The following is a 16,367-nucleotide window of genomic DNA, read 5'->3' on the forward strand; positions in this document are numbered from 1 at the left end:
GGGAGGAGAGATGGCGGGGGAGGAGAGATGGCGGGGGAGGAGAGATGGCGGGGGAGGAGAGATGGCGGGGGAGGAGAGATGGCGGGGGAGGAGAGATGGCGGGGGAGGCAGGAGGAAGAGGAGAGATGGTGAGAGGCGGGCGGAAGAGGAGAGAAGGTGGGGGGGGGAAGGAGGAAGAGGAAGAGGAGAGATGGCAGGGGGGGGGGGAAGGAGGAAGAGGAAGAGGAGAGATGGCGGGGGGGGGGGAGGAAGAGGAAGAGGAGAGATGGCGGGGGGGAAGGAGGAAGAGGAAGAGGAGAGATGGCGGAAGGAGGAAGAGGAAGAGGAGAGATGGCGGGGGGGGGAAGGAGGAAGAGGAAGAGGAGAGATGGCGGGGGGGGGAAGGAGGAAGAGGAAGAGGAGAGATGGCGGGGGGGGGGAAGGAGGAAGAGGAGAGATGGCGGGGGGGGGAAGGAGGAAGAGGAAGAGGAGAGATGGCGGGGGAGGAAGAGGAAGAGGAGAGATGGCGTGGGAGGAAGGAGGAAGAGGAGAGATGGCGGGGGAGGAAGGAGGAAGAGGAGAGATGGCGGGGGCGGTGAGGAGGAAGGAGGAAGAGGAGAGATGGCGGGGGAGGAAGGAGGAAGAGGAGAGATGGCGGGGGAGGAAGGAGGAAGAGGAGAGATGGCGGGGGCGGGGAGGAGGAAGGAGGAAGAGGAGGAGAGATGGCGGGGGCGGTGAGGAGGAAGGAGGAAGAGGAGGCGAGATGGCGGGGGCGGTGAGGAGGGAGGAGGAAGAGGAGGAGAGATGGCGGGGGCGGTGAGGAGGGAGGAGGAAGAGGAGGAGAGATGGCGGGGGCGGTGAGGAGGGAGGAGGAAGAGGAGGAGAGATGGCGGGGGAGGGGAGGAGGGAGGAGGAAGAGGAGGAGAGATGGCGGGGGAGGGGAGGAGGAAGAGGAGGAGAGATGGCGGGGGAGGGGAGGAGGGAGGAGGAAGGAGGAAGAAGAGAGATGGCGGGGAAGGGGAGGAGAGATGGCGGGGGAGGGGAGGAGAGATGGCGGGGGAGGGGAGGAGAGATGGCGGGGGAGGGGAGGAGAGATGGCGGGGGAGGGGAGGAGAGATGGCGGGGGAGGGGAGGAGAGATGGCGGGGGAGGGGAGGAGAGATGGCGGGGGAGGGGAGGAGAGATGGCGGGGGAGGAAGAGGAAGAGGAGAGATGGCGTGGGAGGAAGGAGGAAGAGGAGAGATGGCGGGGGAGGAAGGAGGAAGAGGAGAGATGGCGGGGGCGGTGAGGAGGAAGGAGGAAGAGGAGAGATGGCGGGGGAGGAAGGAGGAAGAGGAGAGATGGCGGGGGAGGAAGGAGGAAGAGGAGAGATGGCGGGGGAGGAAGGAGGAAGAGGAGAGATGGCGGGGGCGGGGAGGAGGAAGGAGGAAGAGGAGGAGAGATGGCGGGGGCGGTGAGGAGGGAGGAGGAAGAGGAGGAGAGATGGCGGGGGCGGTGAGGAGGGAGGAGGAAGAGGAGGAGAGATGGCGGGGGCGGTGAGGAGGGAGGAGGAAGAGGAGGAGAGATGGCGGGGGCGGTGAGGAGGGAGGAGGAAGAGGAAGAGAGATGGCGGGGGAGGGGAGGAGGGAGGAGGAAGAGGAGGAGAGATGGCGGGGGAGGGGAGGAGGAAGGAGGAAGAGGAGGAGAGATGGCGGGGGAGGGGAGGAGGAAGGAGGAAGAAGAGAGATGGCGGGGAAGGGGAGGAGAGATGGCGGGGGAGGAGAGATGGCGGGGGAGGAGAGATGGCGGGGGAGGAGAGATGGCGGGGGAGGAGAGATGGCGGGGGAGGAGAGATGGCGGGGGAGGAGAGATGGCGGGGGAGGAGAGATGGCGGGGGAGGAGAGATGGCGGGGGAGGAGAGATGGCGGGGGAGGAGAGATGGCGGGGGAGGAGAGATGGCGGGGGAGGAGAGATGGCGGGGGAGGCAGGAGGAAGAGGAGAGATGGTGAGAGGCAGGAGGAAGAGGAGAGAAGGTGGGGGGGGGAAGGAGGAAGAGGAGAGATGGTGGGGGGGGGAAGGAGGAAGAGGAGAGATGGTGGGGGGGGGGGAAGGAGGAAGAGGAGAGATGGGGGGGGGGAAGGAGGAAGTGGAGAGATGGGGGGGGGGAAGGAGGAAGAGGAGAGATGGTGGGGGGGGAAGGAGGAAGAGGAGAGATGGTGGGGGGGGGAAGGAGGAAGAGGAAAGATGGTGGGGGGGGGGAAGGAGGAAGAGGAGAGATGGCGGGGGAGGAAGGAGGACGAGGAAGAGGAGAGATAGCGGGGGGGGGGGGGAAGGAGGAAGAGGAAGAGGAGAGATGGCGGGGGGGAGGAAGAGGAAGAGGAGAGATAGCGGGGGGGGGGGGGAAGGAGGAAGAGGAGAGATGGCGGGGGGGGGAGGAGGAAGAGGAAGAGCTGAGATGGCGGGGGGGGGGGGGAAAAGGAGGAAGAGGAGAGATGGCAGGGGGGGAAAGGAGGAAGAGGAGAGATGGCGGGGGGGGGAGGAAGAGGAAGAGGAGAGATGGCGGGGGGGGGGGGAAGGAGGAAGAGGAAGAGGGGAGATGGCGGGGGGGGGAAGGAGGAAGAGGAAGAGGAGAGATGGCGGGGGGGGGGAAGGAGGAAGAGGAAGAGGAGAGATGGCGGGGGGGGGTGAAGAGGAAGAGGAAGAGGAGAGATGGCGGGGGGTGGAAAGAGGAAGAGGAGAGATGGCGGGGGGGGAAGGAGGAAGAGGAAGAGGAGAGATGGCGGAAGGAGGAAGAGGAAGAGGAGCGATGGCGGGGGGGGGGAAGGAGGAAGAGGAAGAGGAGAGATGGCGGGGGGGGGGAAGGAGGAAGAGGAAAGATGGCGGGGGGGGGGAAGGAGGAAGAGGAAGAGGAGAGATGGCGGGGGGGGGAAAGAGGAAGAGGAGAGATGGCGGGGGGAAGGAGGAAGAGGAAGAGGAGAGATGGCGGAAGGAGGAAGAGGAAGAGGAGCGATGGCGGGGGGGGGGGAAGGAGGAAGAGGAAGAGGAGAGATGGCGGGGGGGGGAAGGAGGAAGAGGAAGAGGAGAGATGGCGGGGGGGGGAAGAGAAAGAGGAAGAGGAGAGATGGCGGGGGGGGGAAAGAGGAAGAGGAGAGATGGCGGGGGAGGAAGAGGAAGAGGAGAGATGGCGGGGGAGGAAGAGGAAGAGGAGAGATGGCGGGGGGGGGGAAAGAGGAAGAGGAGAGATGGCGGGGGGGAAGGAGGAAGAGGAAGAGGAGAGATGGCGGGGGGGGAAGAGGAAGAGGAGAGATGGCGGGGGGGGGAAAGAGGAAGAGGAGAGATGGCGGGGGGGAAGGAGGAAGAGGAAGAGGAGAGATGGCAGGGGAGGAAGAGGAAGAGGAGAGATGGCGGGGGAGGAAGAGGAAGAGGAGAGATGGCGGGGGAGGAAGAGGAAGAGGAGAGATGGCGGGGGGGGGAAGGAGGAAGAGGAGAGATGGCGGGGGAGGAAGGAGGAAGAGGAGAGATGGCGGGGGCGGGGAGGAGGAAGGAGGAAGAGGAGGAGAGATGGCGGGTGCGGTGAGGAGGAAGGAGGAAGAGGAGGCGAGATGGCGGGGGCGGTGAGGAGGGAGGAGGAAGAGGAGGAGAGATGGCGGGGGCGGTGAGGAGGGAGGAGGAAGAGGAGGAGAGATGGCGGGGGCGGTGAGGAGGGAGGAGGAAGAGGAGGAGAGATGGCGGGGGAGGGGAGGAGGGAGGAGGAAGAGGAGGAGAGATGGCGGGGGAGGGGAGGAGGAAGGAGGAAGAGGAGGAGAGATGGCGGGGGAGGAAGGAGGAAGAGGAGAGATGGCGGGGGAGGAAGGAGGAAGAGGAGAGATGGCGGGGGCGGGGAGGAGGAAGGAGGAAGAGGAGGAGAGATGGCGGGGGCGGTGAGGAGGAAGGAGGAAGAGGAGGCGAGATGGCGGGGGCGGTGAGGAGGGAGGAGGAAGAGGAGGAGAGATGGCGGGGGCGGTGAGGAGGGAGGAGGAAGAGGAGGAGAGATGGCGGGGGCGGTGAGGAGGGAGGAGGAAGAGGAGGAGAGATGGCGGGGGAGGGGAGGAGGGAGGAGGAAGAGGAGGAGAGATGGCGGGGGAGGGGAGGAGGAAGGAGGAAGAGGAGGAGAGATGGCGGGGGAGGGGAGGAGGAAGGAGGAAGAAGAGAGATGGCGGGGAAGGGGAGGAGAGATGGCGGGGGAGGGGAGGAGAGATGGCGGGGGAGGGGAGGAGAGATGGCGGGGGAGGGGAGGAGAGATGGCGGGGGAGGGGAGGAGAGATGGCGGGGGAGGGGAGGAGAGATGGCGGGGGAGGGGAGGAGAGATGGCGGGGGAGGAAGAGGAAGAGGAGAGATGGCGTGGGAGGAAGGAGGAAGAGGAGAGATGGCGGGGGAGGAAGGAGGAAGAGGAGAGATGGCGGGGGCGGTGAGGAGGAAGGAGGAAGAGGAGAGATGGCGGGGGAGGAAGGAGGAAGAGGAGAGATGGCGGGGGAGGAAGGAGGAAGAGGAGAGATGGCGGGGGCGGGGAGGAGGAAGGAGGAAGAGGAGGAGAGATGGCGGGGGCGGTGAGGAGGGAGGAGGAAGAGGAGGAGAGATGGCGGGGGCGGTGAGGAGGGAGGAGGAAGAGGAGGAGAGATGGCGGGGGCGGTGAGGAGGGAGGAGGAAGAGGAGGAGAGATGGCGGGGGAGGGGAGGAGGGAGGAGGAAGAGGAGGAGAGATGGCGGGGGAGGGGAGGAGGAAGGAGGAAGAGGAGGAGAGATGGCGGGGGAGGGGAGGAGGAAGGAGGAAGAAGAGAGATGGCGGGGGAGGAGAGATGGCGGGGGAGGAGAGATGGCGGGGGAGGAGAGATGGCGGGGGAGGAGAGATGGCGGGGGAGGAGAGATGGCGGGGGAGGAGAGATGGCGGGGGAGGAGAGATGGCGGGGGAGGAGAGATGGCGGGGGAGGAGAGATGGCGGGGGAGGAGAGATGGCGGGGGAGGAGAGATGGCGGGGGAGGAGAGATGGCGGGGGAGGAGAGATGGCGGGGGAGGCAGGAGGAAGAGGAGAGATGGTGAGAGGCAGGAGGAAGAGGAGAGAAGGTGGGGGGGGGAAGGAGGAAGAGGAGAGATGGTGGGGGGGGGAAGGAGGAAGAGGAGAGATGGTGGGGGGGGGGAAGGAGGAAGAGGAGAGATGGGGGGGGGGAAGGAGGAAGTGGAGAGATGGGGGGGGGGAAGGAGGAAGAGGAGAGATGGTGGGGGGGGAAGGAGGAAGAGGAGAGATGGTGGGGGGGGGAAGGAGGAAGAGGAAAGATGGTGGGGGGGGGGGAAGGAGGAAGAGGAGAGATGGCGGGGGAGGAAGGAGGACGAGGAAGAGGAGAGATAGCGGGGGGGGGGGAAGGAGGAAGAGGAAGAGGAGAGATGGCGGGGGGGAGGAAGAGGAAGAGGAGAGATAGCGGGGGGGGGGGGAAGGAGGAAGAGGAGAGATGGCGGGGGGGGGAGGAGGAAGAGGAAGAGCTGAGATGGCGGGGGGGGGGGAAAAGGAGGAAGAGGAGAGATGGCAGGGGGGGAAAGGAGGAAGAGGAGAGATGGCGGGGGGGGAGGAAGAGGAAGAGGAGAGATGGCGGGGGGGGGGGAAGGAGGAAGAGGAAGAGGGGAGATGGCGGGGGGGGGAAGGAGGAAGAGGAAGAGGAGAGATGGCGGGGGGGGGAAGGAGGAAGAGGAAGAGGAGAGATGGCGGGGGGGGGGTGAAGAGGAAGAGGAAGAGGAGAGATGGCGGGGGGTGGAAAGAGGAAGAGGAGAGATGGCGGGGGGGAAGGAGGAAGAGGAAGAGGAGAGATGGCGGAAGGAGGAAGAGGAAGAGGAGCGATGGCGGGGGGGGGGAAGGAGGAAGAGGAAGAGGAGAGATGGCGGGGGGGGGGAAGGAGGAAGAGGAAAGATGGCGGGGGGGGAAGGAGGAAGAGGAAGAGGAGAGATGGCGGGGGGGGGAAAGAGGAAGAGGAGAGATGGCGGGGGGAAGGAGGAAGAGGAAGAGGAGAGATGGCGGAAGGAGGAAGAGGAAGAGGAGCGATGGCGGGGGGGGGGGAAGGAGGAAGAGGAAGAGGAGAGATGGCGGGGGGGGGAAGGAGGAAGAGGAAGAGGAGAGATGGCGGGGGGGGGGGAAGAGAAAGAGGAAGAGGAGAGATGGCGGGGGGGGGAAGAGGAAGAGGAGAGATGGCGGGGGAGGAAGAGGAAGAGGAGAGATGGCGGGGGAGGAAGAGGAAGAGGAGAGATGGCGGGGGGGGGGGAAGAGGAAGAGGAGAGATGGCGGGGGGGAAGGAGGAAGAGGAAGAGGAGAGATGGCGGGGGGGGAAGAGGAAGAGGAGAGATGGCGGGGGGGGGAAAGAGGAAGAGGAGAGATGGCGGGGGGAAGGAGGAAGAGGAAGAGGAGAGATGGCAGGGGAGGAGGAAGAGGAAGAGGAGAGATGGCAGGGGAGGAAGAGGAAGAGGAGAGATGGCGGGGGAGGAAGAGGAAGAGGAGAGATGGCGGGGGGGGGAAGAGGAAGAGGAGAGATGGCGGGGGGGAAGGAGGAAGAGGAAGAGGAGAGATGGCGGGGGAGGAAGAGGAAGAGGAGAGATGGCGGGGGGGGGAAGGAGGAAGAGGAGAGATGGCGGGGGAGGAAGAGGAAGAGGAGAGATGGCGGGGGAGGAAGAGGAAGAGGAGAGATGGCGGGGGGGGGAAAGAGGAAGAGGAGAGATGGCGGGGGAGGAAGAGGAAGAGGAGAGATGGCGGGGGGGGGAGGAGGAAGAGGAAGAGGAGAGATGGCGGGGGGGAGGAAGAGGAAGAGGAGAGATGGCGGGGGAGGAAGAGGAAGAGGAGAGATGGCGGGGGAGGAAGAGGAAGAGGAGAGATGGCGGGGGGGGGAGGAGGAAGAGGAAGAGGAGAGATGGCGGGGGGGAGGAAGAGGAAGAGGAGAGATGGCGGGGGAGGAAGAGGAAGAGGAAGAGGAGAGATGGCGGGGGGGGGGAAGAGGAAGAGGAGAGATGGCGGGGGGGGGGAAGAGGAAGAGGAGAGATGGCGGGGGGGGGGAAGAGGAAGAGGAGAGATGGCGGGGGAGGAAGAGGAAGAGGAGAGATGGCGGGGGGGGGAAGAGGAAGAGGAGAGATGGCGGGGGGGGGGAAGAGGAAGAGGAGAGATGGCGGGGGAGGAAGAGGAAGAGGAGAGATGGCGGGGGGGGGGAAGAGGAAGAGGAGAGATGGCGGGGGAGGAAGAGGAAGAGGAGAGATGGCGGGGGGGGGAAGAGGAAGAGGAGAGATGGCGGGGGAGGAAGAGGAAGAGGAAGAGGAGAGATGGCGGTGGTCGGGGGCGGGGAACTCTTTGGTATTTAAAGTGAACCCGGAGCTCCAGTGACCCGTTCAAACTCCGCCGGTCCGAGGCCTTCCGTGCGCCCGCCGCGGTCGCTGCCGCTCCGACCCATCAGACTCGCGGTATCGCCGTTCGCCCATTGAACCATCTGCAGGTCCCAACAATAAACCTGATCAAATCCCCACCCGCGCCCAGTGAAACCCCTCGTCCCCGGCCCGGCCCGGCCCGCTCCTACCGAGTAAACGCCGATCCGACACACGGCGGCCGTCAGCTCCAGACACTGGCCCATATCTCCGGGCAGAGGCGCCGCCTCTCGGGGAAACGGACGGCAGCGGCCCGACCGCCTCGACCAGCGGCGGGGGGGGGGGGCGCCGAGAGCCGGGGGCACAGAGGCGGGACCTCGGCATCTGGAGGCGGCAGCAGTGGCACCACCTCCTCCCGGCCCGGCCCGGCCCCGCCACCGGTCGCCGCCGCCCCCCCCCCCCCCCCCCCCCCCCCGGTCCATTGCCACTCACCGCCCGCCCACTTACTCCAGGTGTCTGCGTCCGTCTCTTCCCGCCTGTCCACCCCATTCACTGCCGTCAGTCTCCACCTCACTCCACACATGGCCATTTGAGTCACGCCCAGCCCAGGGGTCACTGGACTAACAGTCGAGAGGACGGGAGTTCACATCACCCCCCCGGCAGTTTGGGAATTTGAATTCAGTTTAAATCTCGTAAACTGGTTTTAAAAAAACTGCTATCGGTACAAGTGTCCATTGTCGTAAAAACCCAACTGATTTCATTGAAGTCCTTTAAGGAAGGAAACCTGCCGTCCTTACTCAGTCTGGGTTATACGTGACTCCAGTCCCACCTCACTGTGGTTGACTTTTAACTGCCCTGCGAAGCGGCTGAGGAAGCCGCTCGGTTGTACAGGGCAACCATACTGAGAATGGTGGGTCTGGCCACGCTGGCCGAGCAGATGCAGCACGTCCCATCCAGCTGGACCATACCCCACCGCCTGTCCCAGGTGGAGAAGTTCCTGAGGAGGAACCCCTTGGCCCACAAGGCCATCAGACAGTGGTCGGCCCGGACGGTTCGGAGAGTCCTGCAGGGAAAGGAGAGGGTGGACCCAATTGGGCAGTTCCCCAACCAGACAGTCAATGCCATTTGGCAGAACATCGTGTCACCATAACTGACCAACGGGCACCAGGATGTAGCCTGGATGGTGGTGAGAAGGACCTTCCCAGTGCAGTCATTCCAACACACACGGAATCTCAGCGCCACCGTAAGCTGGCCTCGAGGCTACGGCGGGAACGAGACCGCGTCCACCTCCTGATGGACTGCCCCTTCACGCAGAAGGTGTGGAGAGAGATACATCGGTATCTGTCCCGGTTCATCCCCAACATGAAGGGCATGAAACAGTTAACTGGTACCTTCCGTGCTTCGAGGTTAACTGAAACTCTGACTTTTGATCAGTGTTAATGTGTCTTCAGAAACTGAACAATGAAACTCTGACTCGATCAGTTTCTGACAAGGAAGATACATTAACACCTGAACAATGCCATGAGATAAACGTCTATCACAGTGAGAGAAATCACATCGTCCCTTATGCAGTACGGATAGCAGGGGAGGTGATAAGGAGTTGACTTCGACCTTGCAATCTCCTGAGCTATGCTGACCTGCAAGGCCGAGATGAAGAGATGTGAAATGCCAGGCGGCTCCGCAGGCTGATAACCAAAACTATGGTTGGGGCCCAGTGTGGGATAGCATGACTGGAACACTAAGAAGGGACGACATCGACACATGGCCACTGTAGTAAGGTGAAGGAGGACGGAGACCAGACATCTCCAGATCCAGGCCTACAATCAACGTCGGTAACGACCAGCCGCATGGGTGATTGTAAGTCTCAGTCAAATCATACAGGGGTTTGTACTGTGGTTTTGTTGGTCTAATTAACTAATTCGGGTTGTGCCAAAATCTATTTGTTGTGTATATTTTGTTCTTGTAATTCTGGGGTCCAAGAATCATTGTAAGGCGAAAGGGAACTGAACACCTTACAGTTCTGGCGACCACGAAGGGACCCTAAGGTCTGGAACAAAACGACGAGCAAGGTCAAAGGCGAGAAACCCGCAATAGAGGACAAGATATCCTCGTAGGTGTGTAGTAAGGTAAACATTTCTGAGCCATGGGCACAAGAAATGATAGAGTGTAAGTGGCAGAGTGGGCAATTAATAGTAACCATAAAAAGAGAGAAAAAGCAATTTGGCTAATGTGTTTACAGAAACAAAACCAGATTCTCATCAAGTAAAACAATTAGAAGAAAAAAAGGAATTGGAAAGTAAGCCAAGTGATAGAGAAGCAGTAGTAAATCGGTTGATGAAAGATTTAGGTGATGAAAGACAGGAGAAGAAAATGAAGGAAGAAACAGCACAAAATATGATGTACTTACAATGTCAGGTTACGAAGTGTAAGAGGCAGTGTCAGACTTATTACAAGGAAAGTGTAAAGAATCTAGAGAGCACCGAAGAGGCGGAGGAACAATTGAAGGATATTAAGGTGGCGTATAGAGTAGCCCGAAGACAGGGATACGAAGGGGCCGATCACGGGGCCTGTAATGAAAGAATTCGAAAACTGACCCTAGCACTATCCAGGGCCAGAGGTATGGTTTGTCTCATGGTACCAGGAGAAGTTGGGGAAGACTGGTATGAGAAGGGAAAAGATCCCGTGATGGGCCCCAGTATATAGTGAGGGTCGGTCGGTTCCTGAGGCACTGGGACCACCGAGACCAACGTGTCCCCTGCAACAACAGAAGTTGGGTCCACCACCAGCGGATGGTGGCCTGGCGACATCGCAGAGTGATTATGTGCTCCCATATTCACCCCTCCAGTTACAAGAAATGCTGACTAGCATGACGAAATTGAAACATGGGGGAAGACGCTTCCGTCCATTTTTCCAACGTAGAACAGATAGGCGGTATCAATAATTGTAACGATGACGAAATGAAGAAACTGATACTGTTCTCCCTAGACAGGAAGTCGTATCAGAATTTGTTGGCAGCCACTAAATTGGGGGGGGGGGGGGGGAGGGGCAGAACCACGAATAGCTTGGAAGATGAAATTTTAGTGGCACTAGGACATAGCCAAGGGAGTCCTTTCTTACAGGTTGAGCAAACTAGGCAGCAGGCAGGCGAGTCGCCGGACACATTTGCGGATAGATTGTGGCCGGTATACTTGAAAACAACTGGAGGAAATCTAGTACGCGCGAACTTAATAGGGATTCCCAGAAATCATTGGCAGAGGACCGTAGTGTCCAACAGTTGTCACGGATCAGGGCAAAGGCTGAGTCATGGTTTGATCCAGAGGATAATAATGATACGAAGGTGGGAGTGCTAAGAAAGCTTACTTTGGTTTTCAAATCAGAAAAAGGGGAAGAAAATAGACAAAAAGGGGAAGGTGCACAAAGAGAACATGTAAAGTAAAAAGGAATGGAGGCAGGAGGGGAGTAAGGTGGGCAAATCCCAGGCGTGTTTCAACTGTGGAAAAATGGGATACTGGAGTAAGGAGTGTAGGTTCCCGAAAGGGGGGAAATCAGGATACGAGGGGTCGAAACCACGTGTGGTAGAGACAAAACAAGAGAAGGTAGAAGACCCAGTGAAACTCTTAGTGGCCGCATTACAGCAGATTATGTGCCGAGATCAAGGGAAACTGGATGCTGTTGTGTGCGACGGAGGACCCGTTGAGTCTGTACCCCCGCAGTGACGGGGCCGCACCCAGCCCGAATACCTGTGCCCACTCACCTATGATGAGTGGGGCAGACCGTCTGTAAATATTAAAGTATCTAGTGGACACTGGAGCCTCTAGAACGGTGGTCCACTCACCAAATCCGACCACTTCCCCATGGTTGAGCAGAGTCCGATTTAAATTGACAGGTTTTACAGGTAATGAACAGGCTGGGGCAGTAATGATACCCTTGACTATAAAATTAGGACCCATTGTCACCAAATAGGAATGTGTTCTTATGAAGTGGGACAGCCCGGCTTAGGGGTTCTTGGGGCTGATTACATGTAGGCCACCACGCGACTGTAGATATGAAAAACAACTGTCAATGGGGGGGCAGTTGATTTGGATAAACTAGAGGAGATTTGAGTCATTTCTAAAGATGAGAAGGTTAAAGGCAGTGCCTGCATAATGAAACCAAAGAGAAGCTATGACATGGAACAACTGATCAATAGCGTCCCGGCAAGATACCAAACGAATGTTATCTCATACATTGCCATGTTCGCTACTCACAGACATGATTGTGGAAGAGTGATGGGGGCCCAATGTCACCGCCTCAAACAAAAAAAATTTCCCTGGGAATCAGAAAAGGATTTGGAAACTGCAATAAACTCCTTGGTGGACCAAGGCATATTGAGACCAATAGCAACCCAAGTGAAATCACCCCTTTGGCCGGTCAAGAAACCTGATCAGTCGTGGAGAGCCACGGTAGTCCACCAGGTTCTGAATAAAAATATTCCAGCCTGTGCGCCCACTGTAGCGACAGTAGCAGATCTAATAGGAAGTATCCCCGCGGCGGCAACGACATTCACCGTACTTGATACATCAAACGGGTTTTGGTCGATTCCCGTGAGACGGGAAAATCAGTACAAATTTGCTTTTACATTCAAGGGACAACAATATACATGGACGTGTCTCCCACAAGGGTTTCACAACAATCCCTCAATTTTTCACCAGTGTATGGCCGATGCATTAAAGGGTTTTAGTCAGCCCAACCAGCTGATCCAATACATGGACAACCTGTTGTTATTCTCCGAAGGTATGGAGGATCACGGGCCATTACTGAATGAAATATTGAAGCTATTAAAGGAGGCGGGCTTTAAGGTGAATCCCAAGAAAACCCAAATTGGACAAGGGGAAGTGCAATATCTAGAACTGACAATTAGAGCAGGCGAAAGGGGCAAAAAGAAAGGCGGTTCAGGAACTACCCGTCCTGAAGGATGTATCTGGGGTAAGGTCCTTTCTGGGAGTAATGGGATACTGCAGGGAATTCACTTAAGGTTATGCAGCTACGGCAGCCCCTTTGCTTAGGCTTGTTAAGGAAGGGGTAGAATGGGAATGGGCCGAAAGTTGCCAGGAGGGATTCACTCGCCTAAAAGAAGCCCTACAAGCTGCACCCACGTTAGGGGTGATAAATGGAAACCAGGACTCTTACCTGGAGGTAGCAGCTACTGGGGACAGTTAGGGCACAGCGCTACTCCAAGAGCGGCACAGCAAGTTGAGACCGGTGGCCCACGCCTCCAGAGTCCTGACAGATGTAGAAAGGGGCTTCTCGAATTGTGAACGACATCTCTTGGCGACCTTTGGGGCCATCAAAAACTTTCAGTCATTCACGGGATCATCCTGGCTGACCCTATTGACCTGCCACACCCCAACACAAATGTTACTGGATGGTAGAATGAAAGATGGGACAGTGAGCAGCAGTCGCATGTTGGACGTTGTTGCTCTCTTAGATGAACCTGAAAGTGGAGAGACATGGGGAACCAAAGCTAGCCCTGAATATGATCTATCCAGGGTTGGATCACGTGTGTTCAGTAGGAGTGTGGGATGTAGATTTTGATTCTTGGCCGGTAGAGAGATTTACGTGGATGGGTCCAGCTCAGTGACAAACGGAGAACGAAGGACAGGGTACGGGATTTATGACCTGGAGGCAGGAGTAGAGAGGGCCATAAAACTCCCCAACACACTGAACGCACAACAGGCCGAACTGACAGCCATAGCCTAACGTAGTAACACACCCCAATGAATTCCCAACGCCCTACACCATATGTTCATGAGTTTAATCAGTGTAACCCTTTCTCCCATGTTATGGGATGAAAAGGACAACTCGGGGGCGGGATGGTGAGAAGGAGTAGTCGGATACCTCGACCCAGGGCGCCCTGGACACCACCTCCTACACCCGGGCCACAAGGAGCCCAAATCTCAAAGCAAAGGAAAAGGAATGCGGTGATTGAAGCGTACAGTTTAAATAGGTGTATAACTTAAGTCTGATCTGTGAAGGGAAGACCCCTTACAGAGCAGTGCTATCTCTTATTTTCTTTTGCAGAAGCCAGTCGAACCAAGGACGCAAGATGAAGTGGACACTGTGGCTGAGCGTGTTGGTGATCCTGATTGGAGCAGGACAGGGAAATCAGAGGGACATTGAGACATCTTTTATTTATGGGTGTATGGGAGGAACCAGTCCCACCGTAACTCGGGTGGGGGGTGGGGGGGGGGTGGAGAATGACACTGGGTAATAATGGTATAGTTACAGACTCCCACCACAGAAATTGGCCGGGTTGGCTAGGGTCAAACGCTACCAAGTATTCAATCGAACTGGTTACAAAATTGAGGAAGTATCAGTGTCCTGCCCAAAAATAAATATCACGGCCAGAAAGGTACAGGTGAAAGAGGGTAGACAAGTTGTCTAGAATGCCAATGGAGCACCCCTATGGGATGGTGGTGGTTACAAAAGACAGACGAAAGTAAAGGTGATACATCCACGGATTGGGAAAAATTGGGTAATGACTCAAAACAGGCGGACTATGGGAACTAAGGAAGGGGTAAAGTTGTGTTGGGACAAATGGTGGAAGAGGGAGCAAGGAGTGTGTGTGCGTGGTCGGATTGAGGCACAAATGCCAAGAAGGGCTTGCCATTCTTTTCAAACGGCAATGGCAAGACTCAGAGTTTAGACTCCTGTGTGGTCTCAGATCCTCCAAAGACAGTCAATGCTACCGAACTGGTTGCAAACGAAATGAAGTCTCTACCAAAAACCCCAAAGACTCGGGCTAAAGAGGTTAAGTGACCCATACAACGCCCAGACCTAGGAATGGGTTGGTGTTGATTCCAACAGGGAAAGTGACGTATCATGATGTGCATTGTGAGGTAGCATGTTAGTCTTAATTTTTTTTATTATTCGTTCATGGGATGTGGGCGTCATTGGCGAGATCGGCATTTATTGCCCATCCCTAATTGCCCTCAAGGAGGTGGTGGTGAGCCGCCTTCTTGAACCGCTGCAGTCCATGTGGTGAAGGTTCTCCCACAGTGCTGTTAGGTAGGAACGCGATATATATTTCCAAGTCGGGATGGTGTGTGACTTGGAGGGGAATGTGCAGGTGGTGTTGTTCCCATGTGCCTGCTGTCCTTGTCCTTCTAGGTGGTAGAGGTCGCGGGTTTGGGAGGTGCTGTCGAAGAAGCTTTGGCGAGTTGCTGCAGTGCATCCTGTGGATGGTACACACTGCAGCCACTGTGCCAAACGGCCAGTATGTGGGTTTGAATTCGGAGGCGGACAGCCTATCAACTGTGCCATGGAGGTGATGGCTCACAGCCATGTCCTGCCCCAGGTTACGTATAAGGGTAATGGGACCTACTGTGTCACCACTAGTGAAAGCCGGTATAGGGTACACAATGATACCTGGTGCCCAGTTCAAGACTCTACCTTTTGCTTCAGACCCCAGATAGAGGTCCAAGTAGCACAGGAAAGGATAATCCCTATCTCGGATCATACCCCAATCAATATCACAGATAATGGTACTTTACCAAACCTCCAGGAAAACATATCCTGTTTTGGATATGATATTCCGCCATTACTAGTTTAGTTAAATGTTCGGGTAAAGGACGTAGAGCTTTCCCAAAAACATTATACGCTACAGCAGAAAAATAAGAAAGGCGAAGGAGGATCGTCAGAAGTAATATCTCTAGTGTAAGAGAGATATTGAAGGGTGGACTGAAGGACATGAAACAGTTAACCTTGATGCACGGAAGGTGCCAGTTAACTGAAACTCTGACTTTTGATCAGTTTCTGAAGACACATTAACACTGAACAATGAAACTCTGACTCGATCAGTTTCTGACAAGAAAGGAAGGCACATTAACACCTGAACAACGCCATGAGATAAACGTCTATCACAGTGAGGGAAATCACATTGTCCCTTATGCGGTACGGATAGAAGGGGAGGCGATAAGGAGTTGTCTTCGACCTTGCAGGTCAGCATAGCTCAGGAGATTGCAAGACCGAGATGAAGAGGTGTGAAATGCCAGGCGGCTCAGCAGGCTGAAACTACGGTTGGGGTCCAGGTGTGGGATAGCACGACTGGAACACTATAAGAAGGGACGACATTGACACGTGGACACTGCAGTCAGGTGAAGAAAGACTGAGACCGGACATCTCTAGATCCAGGTCTACAATCAACATGACCAACCGCATGGGTGATTGTAAGTTTCAATCAAATCATAAAGGGGTTTGTACTGTGGTTTTGTTGGTCTAATAAACTAACTAATTTGGTTTGAGACAAAACCTATTTGTCATGTATATTTTGTTCTTGTAATTCCAGGATCCAGGATCCAAGAATCATTGTAAGGCGAAAGGGAACTGAACACCTTACAAACAGCTTGGTAATTGAGATAGAGGATCAGCCATGATCACATTGAATGGCGGAGCAGGCTCAAAGGGCCAGATAGCCTACTCCTGCTCCTATTTTCTACGTTTCTATGTAACACAGGACGCTGTGCTCTACGGGTTGTTCTTCAGGACGCACACCAAGACAAACATCAACTGCTGCTGGAAGACAATCAACTCAGTGAAGGAGGCCCTTTGGTCCGCCCAAAACCCATTGGTCTTCCAGCTGAAGGAGCTGTCCATGACCATGTGATGCCAACTGGCACACTCCATGGTCCAGGAGTACGTGCTGAAGCTAGGTGCGGCCTACGCAAAGGTTCTATGGGGAAAGGCCACCGTGTAAGGCCACCCCACTTTGTATTGTACAGAATGTATGAGTTTTGTACTATATTTTGAATTGTAATGGTATGTACGATCCACCTTGTATTGGTTTGAACTGCATTGCTTGAAATTGTGTCTTCTTACATTGAACTGTGTGCACCTTTAAATTTTATGAAATAAGGTATATTTTGAAATATAAAAGAAAGCAACTAGGGATCAGCAATAAATTCCAACGATGCCACCATCCGGAGAATGAATTTTAAAAAGCCCATCTCCTTAACCATCCTGGCCCTAACATGCCTCGCTCACTCCATGTTACACTCTGAACAAATAC

General features: G+C 56.6%; 1 protein-coding gene across 3 annotated transcripts in view; it reads right to left on the reverse strand.

Annotated features, from left to right (window-relative positions):
- LOC137322738 (ADP-ribosylation factor-like protein 15) overlaps positions 1 to 16,367 on the reverse strand; it is a 312,177-nt gene that overhangs the window by 271,632 nt on the left and 24,178 nt on the right. The window contains exon 1 of one of the 3 annotated variants that reach the window (XM_067985756.1): positions 7,829 to 7,928. The exons of 1 other annotated variant lie outside the window; for it this stretch is intronic. In XM_067985756.1, coding sequence (XP_067841857.1) covers positions 7,829 to 7,870 — 42 coding nt within the window. In that variant the 5' untranslated portion in view covers positions 7,871 to 7,928. Of the gene's footprint in view, positions 1 to 7,533; positions 7,772 to 7,828; positions 7,929 to 16,367 lie in introns of those variants that run through there. One more of the 3 variants, XM_067985747.1, reaches the window with a different exon arrangement.

The sequence above is a fragment of the Heptranchias perlo genome, chromosome 1 (genome assembly GCF_035084215.1).
Source record: "Heptranchias perlo isolate sHepPer1 chromosome 1, sHepPer1.hap1, whole genome shotgun sequence".
NCBI lineage: Eukaryota > Metazoa > Chordata > Chondrichthyes > Hexanchiformes > Hexanchidae > Heptranchias > Heptranchias perlo.